At 35.1% G+C, this 15,380-nt stretch overlaps 2 protein-coding genes across 2 annotated transcripts in view; one reads left to right on the plus strand and one right to left on the minus strand.

Moving 5' to 3' along the window:
- mcm3l (MCM3 minichromosome maintenance deficient 3 (S. cerevisiae), like) overlaps positions 1-4,459 on the plus strand; it is an 8,431-nt gene extending 3,972 nt beyond the window's left edge. The window contains exons 8-17 of the mRNA XM_067384834.1: positions 298-429; positions 662-870; positions 961-1,135; positions 2,130-2,256; positions 2,375-2,525; positions 2,639-2,779; positions 2,883-2,974; positions 3,049-3,140; positions 3,759-3,834; positions 4,246-4,459. Coding sequence (XP_067240935.1) covers positions 298-429; positions 662-870; positions 961-1,135; positions 2,130-2,256; positions 2,375-2,525; positions 2,639-2,779; positions 2,883-2,974; positions 3,049-3,140; positions 3,759-3,834; positions 4,246-4,444 — 1,394 coding nt within the window. The 3' untranslated portion in view covers positions 4,445-4,459. The remainder of the gene's footprint in view (positions 1-297; positions 430-661; positions 871-960; positions 1,136-2,129; positions 2,257-2,374; positions 2,526-2,638; positions 2,780-2,882; positions 2,975-3,048; positions 3,141-3,758; positions 3,835-4,245) is intronic.
- Positions 4,460-4,527: 68 nt separating this feature from the next.
- On the minus strand, positions 4,528-14,139 carry mep1ba (meprin A subunit beta a). The gene is made up of 14 exons (XM_067384835.1): positions 14,059-14,139; positions 13,763-13,781; positions 13,614-13,673; positions 13,486-13,529; positions 11,952-12,030; positions 11,687-11,804; positions 11,322-11,500; positions 10,995-11,213; positions 10,652-10,804; positions 8,697-8,912; positions 7,474-7,941; positions 5,222-5,407; positions 4,911-5,144; positions 4,528-4,802 (listed from the first exon to the last, which is right to left on the minus strand). Coding segments are annotated over exons 1-14 (2,034 nt in total). The 5' UTR covers positions 14,116-14,139; the 3' UTR covers positions 4,528-4,800.
- Positions 14,140-15,380: the final 1,241 nt, after the last annotated feature.

Consider the following 15,380-nt stretch of genomic DNA (forward strand, 5'->3'; position numbering starts at 1 on the left):
ATTTACATTTAATATTTACATTTATATAAATTAAATCTTCATTATAATACATTTTATATAATACAAATTATTAAAGCTTAATCTCTTCATACAATTTATTTATAGTCATTTTCTTATAAATGGAGTAAATGATTTATAAATAAGACACATTTTATATCAATAAATTACATTAGTATAAATACATTAAACTTAAAGATTGAATTTAAAATAAATATTTAGTTTATATGAATATATATAGATTAAATTTAAAAGTAATTCCTGGACCCATAGTTCAGTTTTTCATTTGACTGTTTTCAGGAGATCCTTCAGTAGCGAAGTCTCAGTTGCTGCGGTATGTTTTGTTCACGGCTCCGAGGGCAATTCCCACCACTGGACGAGGCTCATCTGGGGTGGGTCTGACGGCTGCAGTCACGACTGATCAAGAGACGGGTAACACTTCTAACATTTGTTGACAAGTACACACATTTTCAACCCAAAAAATCAGACATTTCTAGACAAATGATTTCACTCAGTGTGTACCTTGGAGTAGACATTTTCTATTCCTGCAAGTATTCAACTTTTTCAAGATTTGTCAAATCTGACAACAATGGCATCTTAAAATTGGCATGATGAGGTAGAAGCTAAAAACTTTAAAGTGCATTTCATCCTCTGTCTGATGCAGGTGAGCGTCGTTTGGAGGCCGGGGCCATGGTTCTTGCTGACAGAGGTGTGGTGTGCATTGATGAATTTGATAAGATGTCTGACATGGACCGAACAGCCATCCATGAGGTGATGGAGCAGGGCAGGGTCACCATTTCCAAAGCTGGGATTCAGGCGAGGCTTAATGCTCGCTGCAGTGTGTTAGCTGCTGCTAACCCGGTGTATGGAAGGGTAAATGATGACTATTGGCTTCATTGGTCAAATATATATGGTAGTTGGTTTGCTTTCGTTTCTAATAATCCTACGGTATTCTTCACCCAGTATGACCAGTATAAGACCCCGATGGAGAACATCGGGCTCCAGGATTCCTTGCTTTCCCGGTTTGATCTGCTCTTCATTGTTCTGGATCAGATGGATCCAGATAGCGATCGGGAGATCTCAGAGCATGTGCTGCGGATGCATCGTTACAGAGCGCCGGGAGAGCCGGAGGGAGCAGGTGAGACTGCCATCTGGAGGCCAGAGCACAAACAGCAGACTGGAGATGTGTGTAGAATAGATGGATGGTTATCAAACTTTTTTTTTAGTTGGTGGACTATTTTAATCATCAATCAACTTCTTAGCTAGTGTACACAAGTTGTTTTATAACAACAATTAATTATACACTTATACACTTATTTTATCATTTTAATATTCAATATTTTTTTTGTAAAATATTTATTTTGGTAGTTGTATTAGTGATTAAAATAACATTATAACTTTATATTTTAAGCAAATATATTTTAATACATTTTTAATATATAATTTGTTAAAAATATTTTTACATTTTCAAATTCTATATAATTATTGTTTGGACAAATAAAATTAAATTCATATTGTGTATACGTGTGTGTATGTATGTGTTATTTATTTATATATATATATATATTATATATATATATATATATATATATATATATATATATATATATATTATATATATATATATATTATAATATAATAATAATAATAATAATAATAATAATAATAATAATAATAATAATAATAATAATAATAATAATAATAATAATAATAATAATAATAATATTATTATAAATAATATAAATAATATAAATAATATAAATAATATAAATAATATAAATAATATAAATAATATAAATAATAATATATATAATATAAATAATAATAATATATATAATATAAATAATAATAATATATATAATATTAATAATAATAATAATAATAATAATATTAATAATAATATTAATAATAATATTAATAATATATATATATGTATGTTTTTTTTTTTTTTACATTGTTTCTCTCAATAGACACGTGCATATGTAATTTTTTTTTTTTTTTTTTTTTTTTTTTTATAAAATCGTATCCATTCACATGCACAAACATTTTTTGCATTTTTTCATACATTTTTCATACATATTATGACGCTTTAGTCAGCCGTTACTCTCATTCTGTCATGTCTGTACCAACAGCAATGCCGCTGGGAAGTACAGTAGACGTATTCGCCACAGACGACCCAAACATCACAGAAGCAGCTGAGCAGGAGCTACAGATCTATGAGAAAAAAGACACTGTCCTGCATGGCCACAGGAAGAAAAAGTACATCTCTCTTCACTTCAATTTAAAATCTACTTGGTTTCCTTTAGAAACTGTGTAACAAAGTAAGTCTATCATAATCCATTGGGTTTCTGTGGTGCTCATTATAATCATTTGAAAGGGAGAAAGTTGTTACCATGGAGTTCATCAGGAAGTACATCCATGTTGCTAAGCTGGTGAAGCCGGTCCTGACGCAGGAGGCTTCGGACTACATAGCAGAAGAGTATTCCAGACTCCGGAGCCATGACCAAGTCAACAGTGACTCCGCCAGGGTCTGTAGAGCCCGTTTAAAGATCAGATGTACCACTATGCATTTATATTATGAATCATACTATTGTTACTCTGCAATTGTTTGGTTTGGAATGGACTGTATCCATTCCCACAGACGATGCCTGTGACCGCTCGAGCTCTGGAGACCATGATTCGGTTGTCTACAGCTCATGCCAAAGCCCGCATGAGCAAAACCATCGATCTGGGAGATGCAGAAGCTGCACTTGAACTCATGCAGTTTGCTTATTTCAAAAAGGTACGTGACTATTCACATCCAGAATAATAGTTCAGTGTCACTTTTTAGGACCCAAGCACTGGTGGTGCTGCTCCGTTTGTTTAATGTAAATTGGTATGACTAGATTTTGGAGAAGGATAAGAAGAGGAAGGTACCCGAGGACTCCGAGATGGATGTCTCTCAGAGCCAAGAGACAGAGAGTCAAAGGAGCCTGAGGTCAGTGTGAATGGGAGGTTGACGCTACAGTAAGATCAAATGAAGCAACAAGCGTTAACTGACTCGGTCTTCAGGAAGCGTTCTCGCATCTCTAAAGATGATGATGTGGACATGACCCAGGAAGGAGAAGACTCTGACCCTTATGATTTCACAGAGGAAGAAAACAGTAAGTCAACTTTGCTAGAAACTGATGCAGGTTCTTGTTTATTTGTTTTATTAAATGTCAAGGCAGTTCAACCCAGTTAATTAGTTTTTCTCTACACTGAATTTGAACCCTGTAAAGCCTACTGTATCATATTTGTTACATAAAATATGGCATCTAAACTTTCAACATCTTCAAAACATTCACCCCCTTCATATTGTGGTACATGTGTCTTTTTGCTCTGACAAGTTTAATGAGCTTTATAAAATAAACTAACTTTTATATTGCTTGTAATATTTCAAGATGATTTGATTTATCCATTCATCAATTTTTAGGAAAATCAAATTTAAATGTCAGTAATGAATATGATCCATAAGGCTATTGAGGAATGTATATTTGTAGATCTCTCGTCGTCGTTGTATTGTATCGCATTGCATTATGTTCGCACAATACACACAAACTACAGATCTTTATTATAAAATCATAATCAAAGCAATCATAAACTAATCATATAATCATAAACAATCATAGAATCTCAATCCTGACTCATTTCTCATGTCAGGCTTTACAGGGTTAATGTTTTGAATGTTTTTAGTGATACAAGTTTGAAACTGGTCCAAATGTGGTGATGTTGTTTGACAGCTCAGTCGAGTCAGAAGAGCAGGCCGGTGTCTCAGAGGAGCAGTCAGAGGAAGAAGGCTGACATCAGTCAGGACAGGTACAGTCCTCCTCAATTTTCTGATTCTGGTCTCTGCCAATGTGAATTTTCCTACATTAATTTTCCACTAATTAGAAAAGTTTGCACTACATCGATCATACAATTATTCCACCAGACTACACTTGGGCTCTCTCACTCTGGAAAAACCATACTTTATATTTAAGTGTTTCTACAATTTTGTAAATGACAAATTGTGAAAAATGTTGCTCCTTGACATGAATCTGTCCAACTTGTCTATCCATCAGCAGTGAAGACGTTAATAAATTAGAATTTTATTAGTTTTTCTCCTTTTTGTTTCCGCTCCCTTATATTATTTACATTTGTTTTAGTCAATTTAACAGGCTAACTGCACATTAGATATGGAGACTGATTTTTGACAGCGTTTCATGTGACCTTTTGCAACATTTTTAGACTGAAAGTCTTCAAGGCGGCTCTACTGAAGGCCTTCAAGGTGACCCGGTCTCAGTCTGTGGCAGTGCCTGATCTTCTGACTCACATTAACAAAGGCCAGGACGAGGAGTTTGACCAGACCGAGATTAACCTTCTGCTGGAGCGCATGCAGGATGACAACCAGGTCATGCTCTCAGAGAACGTGGTGTTTCTCATCTAAAGGATTGCCATTGGACAGCTGCAGCTTTTGTGAATTCAGAAATGTAGATTACATTGAAATTATTTATATGGCAGCACTTTATTACAGAGAGTAACAAATTACTAATAAATTATTTGAGCATTAATGGTTGAGTGTGTGTGTGTATAAAATTATAATTTTTTTTTTTTTTTTTTATCTATTTATTTAGGTTTTTGAGTCATAAATTTTAAAGGCAAGTTATGATTCAGTAGATCCAGCTCAGTAATGAAGAGAAGATTGCAGAAAAGAATTGTTCTCCATTAAGGATTCATGATATTTCTTGCATTTATGATTCTGCTTTTTTTTTGTCCACTCTTCTTTTAAATGGACATTTGGGGTTCTGTAAGAGAAAATTCAGGATAATTGGAGTTAGATGCATTTATGTTTGATAACGGTACCATTATCAGGTGTGGAAGAAGAAAACTGAGTTGTGTATATGGACACTCACAACCATCTGTCCTCTCCGGCTCAATATCCCTGTCTCTTTCCATCTGTCGTCTTCTCCTTCGCACGTAGAACAGTGCACTTGCAACAAGACCAAGGAACATGGCAGCTCCCACAAAGATGCTTACTGCCACTGTTGCTGTAGAGCTTCCACTGGAGTCCTCAATCTCTAATCGCAGATCTCTGAATTCCTGTGTCCCAAACTCTCTCGACTGAGGCTCCAAAAGTCCAGTCACATCTATTGATGAAGTTAGTAGTCAACTTATGTCATAGAATTTTCACAGGAATGGAATAAAAAACTTGCTGCTCACAAACCTTCAAGGGAAAGGAGGAAGATGACATCATCTCCTTTAATGAAGCTTCGGCTCTTCAGACGATCATGTGTGATGTAACCGCTGGTACCAGAACCGGGTCCCCGGTAATATCGACTGCCATCTTTGTCAGTGACTAGACTGCCTACTTTCCGTGGGTCATCCCAGGAATACTCCACATTACCCATGGCTGTGCAAAGAGAAAAGCTAATATTTATAAAATGTCTTGTCGTTTACCTCTAAGGCTATGTCTACATTAATCTGGATAGATTTGAAAATACATATTTTTCTTTACGTTTTGGTCTTCTGTTTAGGCGTTTTTGTGTTTCCTGTGGTATTCAAAACTGAACGTTGATGCATATTGTATTCATAGATATCTATGGTTATACTGACATTGTGCTATTTTCATAGTGTTAATAAACTAAATGTTACTTTATATTATCTTCATATATATTACATTCCTGCATAGATGACAGAAAATTGCTGTCCTGTGGCAAAACACGAAGAGAACTGCTTTTTAGATCATAAATGAAATGCAATTTTGTGTGCAACCTGAATACACCAGTAAGTGGTGAAATATTTTGTTAATAAAATGATTGTGCTAGAAGAATATGAGAACTTTATGTCTGGTCTCTTGGTATCATTTCAGCGAGCTTTCGTTATGCGCGGTAAGATGATTCAAGTGCTTTCTGATGTTTCAGTGCGAGTAAGAAACTTGGAAAATGCTTAAAAATGCTAGTGTGGACGGAGAGAGCATTTTGAAATGAATACAGTTTTCAAATGTATCCAGATGATTGTAGATGTAACCTGAATAATCTAGAACGTGTATTAGTACTTTGTACATGTGCATTAATGGCTCATAAAAATGCTTAATATCTGCTGCTTTCAGTGTTGGGGAAAGTTACTTTTGAAAGTAATGTTACAATATTGCATTACTTCCTGAAAAAGTAACTAATTGCATTACTTTGTACTTTTTATGGAAAGTAATGTGCTCAGTGTTAAGGGGTAACGCATTAAAAGTAACGAGTTACGTAATCGGATTACTTTTTTCAAGTAACTAGTAAAGTAACGCATTCATTTTTTTTCAATTTACATCAAAATATCTGAGTTACGTTTTCAAATAAGTAATGCAAGTTTCACTTTTATTGACTGACAGCTCTCCTGTCCCCATGTTGATAGAAATTGTAAGTGCAGAGGCATAATGTGAGCCGCGTGTAAACATGATGGTTATTGTAGTTCTAGACTAAATGTGAACATACATGTACTCATCTCACTTGCCCCAAAACATTCAGTATTCCTCAAAATGAATAAAAACAGTGAAATGCAATCTGAGAATTTTACGAAAACTGGTAATAATTAAACAATATACTTAAATAAGTATTTAAGTACTTAAATAAGTACTTAAATAATTAAACAATATACTTTATGTATTTAATCTCACTTTATTAACCAATGCTTTTGCTGCTGATTTTCAATGACCGAATTCAACTGTACTAATCAAAAATTACTTTAGATTAGATTTAGAAAAACGAGTGTTGAACTCCTGTATCCTATCTTTAATGCAGAATGTTTGAGATGCACGCTCAACTGTACAGGCGTAAATATGCATTTCCTTCGGCCTGAGGCTTATTCATTCACTGTGAAAGGGCCTTTACATTTGTCAAAAATTCGATTTTTTTTTTTTTTGTTATTAAAAAACAAACAAGCAAGTTGAGAAAAAGTAAGGCAAAAGTAATGTAACACATTACTTTTCATAAAAAGTAACTAAGTAGCGCAATTAGTTACTGTTTTAGGGAGTAACGCAATATTGTAATGCATTAATTTAAAAGTAACTTTCCCCAACACTGAATGTGTTATGTTACTTTTGCATTACTTTTTCTCACCTGGGCTTGCTTGTTTTTTAATAACATATAAAAGTTCTATTTTTGGCAAATGTAAAGGCCTTTTCTCACCAAAGGTGAAATGAATAAGAATCAGGCTGAAGGAAATGCAGATTCATGCCTGTACAGTAGAGGGCGCTGCTCAAACAAACCTTTCAGTTGTGCTGCCATTCTGGAATACTGAAGAATGGGACACAGTTAAAAAAATAGGAAGAAAAAAAGTAACCCAGACATTTTGTTGTAAATTTAAAAGTAATGCGGTAATTTACTTATTACTTGAAAAAAAGTAATCTGATTGCGTAACTCGCGTTACTCGTAATGCGTTACTCCCAACACTGGCTGCTTTCGTGCCTCCCCAACACTGTTTATATCTTACAGTCAGTGGAGGTCTTGGCTGGATCAGTAGTGATCATCCTTATGTTGTTCATGCGGTGTTGGATGTCTGGATTCTGGTCCATCAGCTCCATGGATGCCTGTCGCCATGGACACGGCCATTGGAGACTATCATCATAAGGTCCAGAGGTCAAGTGGAGGTAGATTGCCATTTTATCTGGGCTATTCTTCAAGCCATTAATGTACAAACCAATCTGAAACGAGTAACCATCTGGGGATAGGAAGCGGGGGCTGTAGGTTTTGGTGCCAACAGCAGTTGTAGCAAGAAGACTGGTAAAATCACGAATGCGCCAAGTGAACTGAGGACACTGGGTCTCCGAGAGGTTGATGTCATCCAGAGACAGGCCACCCTTTGATGCGTCTCTTCCTTTAACTCCTTCAAACACCACTCTGAATTTATCAGAGACATCCAGCGTCACATGATACAGTTCCCAGGAGTCTTTAAGTCCACCTAAATAGTACAAGTATACATTACAATTTATACTCAAGTCGCAAAATTTAGCAGAAGTCACTTACACACAGGGGTGTAACGGTACACAAATATGACAGTTCAGTGCATACTGTACCTCAGTATTAAAGTCACAGTTCATTACAGCAGGGGCGAGAAAACAATTTTTATTTTTTTTATTTTTTAATTAAACAGTGGTTTATTAAACTGTCTCTCTCTTTAAGCTAATATAGGGCATATATTTAGTGAAATACTCCCTCTAGAGTTCATTTCTCTAGTGATCTAACATGCTGTGGACACTAAATGACTTGCCTGATGTAAATGTTATGCTATGTGAGATATTATTCTCACGCTTTTTTAATGATGTCTTTCCGTGTGTGAAACACTGGTTGAGAGATTACACGTAAACATATCTATGCATTGATCGTATGTTCTTCTTCTGCGCCTTTTCCTGTTGTGGCGGTTAGCAAATAGTGTTGCATTACCATGTGCGCCCCCTTTAGTAGCTCAGACAGAAATCAATTTTAAACAAAGCAGCTTTCTATTGGTCAAGGCATTGGATTCACGTGACCAACTTAAATTTTAGTGAAATCTGCGTGGGGAACTTTTTTTTCCTTCACACGAAATTTCCGATCGCCCAGATTCTTATTGGAGCGACTGGATTTCTTCTGCAAAATTTTGCTGAGCAATGGTACATTTGACCAAACCTTTAACATTAAATGCAATTCTTTATTTGGCATTTTAAATATTTAGATTACCACTGATCTTCTGAATGAGTCTCAGGTCTCCTTTGGAGTTTTCTGCAGTGTATTCGCGCACCCAGATGTTTAGCTGATCATCAGCGCCCCCGTTGCTGTAATGATAGAACTGCAGGCATTGGGAGCGTCTTTTGGGGTAAAAGAGGCGACTTTCCAGGTAAGCCTTGTCTCCTTGGGTACCTGTGGCTGTGCTGAAATGCATGAAGTACCCAACCCCTGTAAAAGTATAAACCTTATTAGATAATAGACTACTAAGTCTTGTCACTTTCTCACATCTCTATGAACCTTACAATGGAGATTAAAAATCATTTTACATGTCATTGCATAAACCCTTGATAAGAAGAGTCTAGAGAAGGTCAAAGAATGATATTTCCTTGTAGTGTCAGTAAAATATGTTTATCATGAAGACCAAAGTGCCACCATAATATCATAAAAGAGTTATCAATGCAGGATTGTGGACTATGAATTATTCAACTTTTTCCACAGTGGTGAACAGACAACATTTCATAAACAAATATGTTTTCCACATGCTACCGTCCCATTTAAAGGATCAGTTCACTTTAAAATGAAAATTACCCTAAGATTGCGTTTGTGTAAGAAAAATATCCATATTTAACAAGTTATACTTTAATATATCTTCCGCCAGATCGCCTTTCGTATTCAATTTATGAAAAAACATGCGTCAATTACACTTTTTTCGTTAGTTTAATACGAAAGGAGGCCTGGCATAAGATATTTTAAATTGTAACTTGTTTTTTTGTAAGTTGTATACAGAAGGTGTAGGACGTAGCGTAAGTGTTTTGAACTGCGAGAGGCACTACACTTTCTTCGTAAGTTGAATACGGAAGACGCTCTGTCGGATGCTAGATATTTCACTTTATAACTTACACAAACGCATCGCTTCACTTCAGAAGGCCTTTATTAAACCCCCAGAACCATGTGGAGTAAGTTTATGATGGATGGATGCACTTTCTTGAGCTTCAAACTCGTTGCCCCTATTCACTGCCATTATAAAGCTTGGACACATCAGGGTATTTATTTATATAACTCTGATTGTCTTCATCACAAAGAAGAAAGTCTTACACTTACAATAATGTACATTCTATACTGTGTGCTAAATTACCTTGGCAAAAAGATGCAAATAATAGTCAACTGACATTTTTTTCTTTTACAGTTAAAGTAAATTTAGCAAAAAATATTTGCTATGTGAAAGTTATTCACATGCAACTCCAGCTAACAAAAATATTAAAGTTTTGCTAACATTCCCATTAATTTATGAAAACTTTTTTTTCTGCCCGTTATATATGCCCATTTTTACTTTTTTTTTTTTTTTTTTTTTTTTTTACGTTTTTGAACAAAAATGTGAACGTTAAGGGAACATTCTGTTTTATCATTTTGCAAACATTATGGGAACGCAACTTTTGAATGTTCTTTGAAACAAGTAGAAACATTTAACATTTTGAGAACATTAGTACAGACCACATAACTTTGAACTAACATTCTTTTAAAGCTACTGAAAGAACAGTATGCAAAAAGAGATGTCCATATTTATAAAATTCATAAAACAGTAGGTAAAAAGTAGGCTTAACTGGATGACCTACTACTTCCGGTGCATGTGATTAACACTTTACTATCCCATGAGGCCACGGGAGAGGGTTTGTGAATGGCAGTGAAGCGACGTAATTGATCACAAAGTAAGTTTAAAACCAAATGTAGTACCTAGACATTATGTGATTTTGGATGCAGCTAATCAGATGATATTTAAGGTTACCTTATAGGGATTTTGGACCAGTGAGATTTCACAATGGGCGGGGCTACAATGTACAATGGCACATAAATGGAAACCTAAGTTCTCACTCGCAAGAAGTTTCATCGGCAGTTATGTAGCTCCAAAAAAAGATTTAAAAACGCTGTTGGGTGGAATCCTGCTTTTGTGTTTATGGGTGTTCATATACCTTGACATTGACCCAGAGTGGTGTAGTCTGTCGTTGGACCGGCTTCTACAGTTTGTACACGAGCCCACTTGGCATTTCCTCCATCTCCCTGGATCATACCACAGATATTCGGTTCCTCAAAGTGGCAAGAGTCCAGAAAAGTTGAGGTTTTAGCTGGAAGAGTTTTGAAAGATAATTTAGAGATGAGTGAGAGAAGCCAAGATTTGAGCATAAAATGAGCAAGCAGTCTTTATCTTATCGGTCAGACTAATTCCAATAAAGTTATTAAAAATTAATGGAGGATTATTCAACCAGTCAAGGTCTCCCATATAAAGTGTGTTATAAAGTGTAATCATAAACTTACTACAATTGTATAGCCTGTTTAGCTTGAGCAGGTCACTGTCACTAAACTCCATGCGTTGACCAATCACATCCAAGAATTCTGGTATCTTGGTAACGATGGTTGGTTCTTGGTCTTTGTTGAAGGAAGTCTTACTGTAGTGCATGACCGAACCGTAATCATAAGGCACACCGAGAGAGCTTGAAACTGTTTCATCATATAAATTGAAGTTGTGCTCTTTACCTATGTGAGAAACAAACCATATTTGGCAAGACAGAATGATTTCACTAAAAAGAGATGTATTATTTGATGGCATGAACTGATACATATGTTTATCAATTCAGTTATTACCCTCTTCAATCTGGTCCCACACTATGGTGACATAGTCGTCTCTGTCAGATCTGGACTGCTCGTGCCAGAAACCCAACGCATGCAGAAACTCATGCTCCACTGTTCCTAAACGGTCACAGTTTGAACCAATTGACAACTCCTGTTTTCCCATCTGGCGGTTCCCCACCTTCGAGTAACATCTAGAACAGAGAAAAATCCATTCATGCTGCTGCAAAAATAACGTTGCAAAAAGTCCTTGCAGCTTCTACATGCCAGAAAAGTTCAAAAATGCTATTTTTGGTCTAAAATATAGAGCACAATATGTTCCATCTAATAAATGTGAATATAATTTTGATTATTGAGTGTAATGTGTGAAGTTTCCTCACCCGCTGCCTTTAAATACAAAAATGTAGTTTGGCTCTCCACTCCAGGGTTTGAAGTCAATACAGGTCTTGAGTCTGTATTGCTCAAATGCTTTCAGTATCACACCTTTGGCATTGATTTCTGTTGAAAATAACATGAAAATGAGAGAACGAGCATGTAAAGAGAGAAAGACAGTGAGGGAGAGATTTTATAAGATTAGGAGAATGTCAGATAAAGATCAAAGCATTTATTCAACTGAACTGAATCAGTTATTATAGATTCACCTACTGAGGCTGCTGTCGAGGAAGTACGGCACAGTGGTAGGCCAGAGATATTGTTCACCCAGAATACTGTTTCTGCCTTCTCCCTGTTAAACACAAACCAAACATGGATAAAGCTTACTTTACACATCCCTGTTATTTCATGTGCAAGTAACTTGTTTTTAGCCTATTTTACATATTTAACTATATTTACACGTCCTAAATTTTAACCCTCATAGAAAATTAATAATAATAATAATTGTTATTATTATTATTAAAGCTGTATGCAGCCATTAAGGGACCAAGCACAAAGAAGCAAGCAAGAAGTGAAAGTAAAACACAGCATTTTTATTTCAAATATTTTATTGTAGATAGAGGCAATCTAATATTGTGTTCAGTTAAAGTGTCACGAACAGGTGCAATGCCACTACTTTTTGCATGTGTCCTCAGAGTGTGCCCATAAATAAGTGTCAAATTTGGTGAAAATATCTATATACATGTCTATGTTATAGTGACCCTCTGTTAAAAATGACCCATGCACAAATTTGATTGCATTTTTTTTTCACTTACTATCAAAATTTTGGGATTTAGGCTAATGTATAGCCAACAACCTATGTTTCCAAATTTCCTACAGTGGTTTCGTCTCGATCAGACTAACAGTTTCGAAGATATTCACGAACGTTTTTAACGCTAAGTGGCACTGTCTCAAAACTTCTCAGGCTCCTTTAGGGCATCATGTTGATGACCCATACTGAGTTTCGTAATGATACGCTAAAGCAAATACAAAATGCAAAATGCCCGATATGGTAAAATTGGATATCATTCAACTCGACATGCTGCCCTGAATCTAACCAGTTTTATCATTTTTGGCCAAACTGTTTGGAAGTTATAAGCAAAAATATCCATTTTGCTATCTCCGGTCCAATAGGTGGCGCTGTGCTGAAATGCAGCATACAGCCTCAGGTCATTCTTATGATGACATGTACCAAGTTTGGTCAGAATATGCTAAAGCATTGCAGAGATATGGCCTTGTGTCCAATTTGGCATGCTTGAATTTGTTTGCGCGTTATTCGAGAATGGTTCAACATAGTCTGAAGATGATCTGTTTTTCATGAAAAATGGAGCATCCGTCTAGGAGGAGTAGGTTTTTTGGCAGGAGTCAGAAGGAAAAAGAATTTTGCTTCTTACCCTTATGGTTCAAAAGTTATTAGCGTAAACATGAGTGAAAATTTGGACAAGTGGTGGCGCTAGAGAGTTTGATGTAGAAACACCAAATTTGCTGTAGATAATGTTGGGACTGTCCTCTATTAGTGTGCCAAATTTCATAACTTTCCCACAAGCAGTTCTATGGGCGGCATTAGAAGAATAATAATAAGAAGAACGTCAACGGATACAGTAGGTGCCATCACACCTTCAGTGCTTGACCCCTAATAATAAAAACATCTTTAATATTTAGTTTGACATCCTGATGTTTATGTTATATTTTCTCCTAAACCTTTATAAAAGTCCTATTTTGTAGCCTGTGGAAAGTGTCATGAGAATGTGTTTTCTCAAAAACTGACCTCCTCTATCAGAATGTCTCCTTCCACCAGGTTAAGTCCTGCCTCTGTTGAACAACACAGCAGTTACTGCAGAAGTGGTTTTGAAATAATGCTACAGATTAAAGACGCATATTAATGTTTCCACAAACCTTCATTTATTTCAAATATATCCAGGTCTTTTCCATTATCTACATCAATCTCCGTTTCACCTATGAAAAAAGTCAAAACCCAGAGCATACAATATAAAATCCTTTAAAATCAAATGTTATTTTGAGAGAATGTGATTATTATGACTCACCTGACAGTGAAGATGTTGGCTTTGAAAGAAAACATTTGAGAAAAGTGTCAAAGTGCACATTTACACCAACAAATTTTTACAGTGCAAGCCTTGATATTGTATAACCTACTATCATGAAACCAATTCATCATAAAACTCATTCAGTCCTGAACAGGTTCAATGCATTTGAATACAACTAAACTAGCTGTGCTCTAAAATATGATCTTTTGCTTTTGCTTAGCATGTATTATTCAACATGTGATCACAAGATTGTGGTTTTCTACGCCAACCTACAAAGTACTGAATTCTGGACTCACCAAACACAGAGCCGTGGCACATACGGACAGAATGAGAAATGTATGAAGAGAAGCCATGAGATCTCTTTACTCTGAGCTCTTCTCTTCTAAACATCAGTGAGTTGTATTTATAGAGCAAATATTTACAGAGCAAAAAGAGCTTAGTCTGCAATGATAAGAGCCTTCAGATGATAGGATATGATTTTGATAAAAGTAATTATTGATAATGACATGGCTAAAGGTTTATAGCTTAATTGCACACTATCTTATAAACACTTTCTTAAAGTCCCGCTGTGCTGAAAATTTGTTTGTGTGTCTATGTGGTGTTTTAATCTGCTTTAAGTCAGGAGTGTCAAACTCATTTTAGGTTGAAGGCCAGATGGGAAAAATACTTTTTTTAAAAACTGTAGTAAGCTGACAGTTGCATTAATATTAACTATACAAACTACACATTCATTTGCAAGAAAAAAAACAAAAAAAACAAACACTACTCTTTGAAAACAGCATTTGTTTTTACTGCAAAAAGACTTTTAAAATAATGTTTGATTGGTAAAACTTTACAACAAGGTTCATTAGTTAACAACATTAGTTAACATGAATTAATAATGAACTGCACTTCTACAGCATTTATTAATCTTTGATGTTAATTTCAACATTTACTAATACATTAAAATCTTCTTAATGAACTAACATGAACAAACAATGAACAACTGTATTTTCATTAACTAGCATTAACAAAGATTAGTAAATACAGTAACAAATGTATTGCTCATGGTTAGTTCATGTTAGTTAATACATTAACTAATGTTGATTCAATGTTTTATTATTATGATTATGATTTATTATTATTATGATGCACCAATTTTTATTTTATTTATTTATTTATTTATTATGGCCAATTCCAGTTTTTTGGGAGCAAATTTGATACGGTTGCCTTTTTAAAAAAAAATAAATTTAATAAATTTATTTATTTATTAACAAATAAATTTATTTGTTATTTGTTCTATAACAGGCCAAACTGTATGTGTAGCCATTTAGTATACAGGCGGCACTGCTTTTTGAGCATGAGCAATTGTTTTTTATTTAAATTAGACTGTATAATTTCAAGATTTACATAAAAAAAAAAAAAAAAAACAGTATGGTCTGACTTTATAGCTTTGTAAAATCATGCTACATAAAACGCTTGCACAAAACAAAAATGCAAATTCACTTTCTGACAGTAGGTGGCGCTTGTGGAACAGCAGCGATATAGTGTTTCCTTGGTTACCGCTGTAAACAAAGCAGCGCTGTGCTTATAAAATAAGCTATTTAAACGGAGATCGAAACTTTCTGAAGACAGTTCC

The sequence above is a fragment of the Chanodichthys erythropterus genome, chromosome 4, assembly GCF_024489055.1.
Source record: "Chanodichthys erythropterus isolate Z2021 chromosome 4, ASM2448905v1, whole genome shotgun sequence".
Taxonomy (NCBI): Eukaryota; Metazoa; Chordata; class Actinopteri; order Cypriniformes; family Xenocyprididae; genus Chanodichthys; species Chanodichthys erythropterus.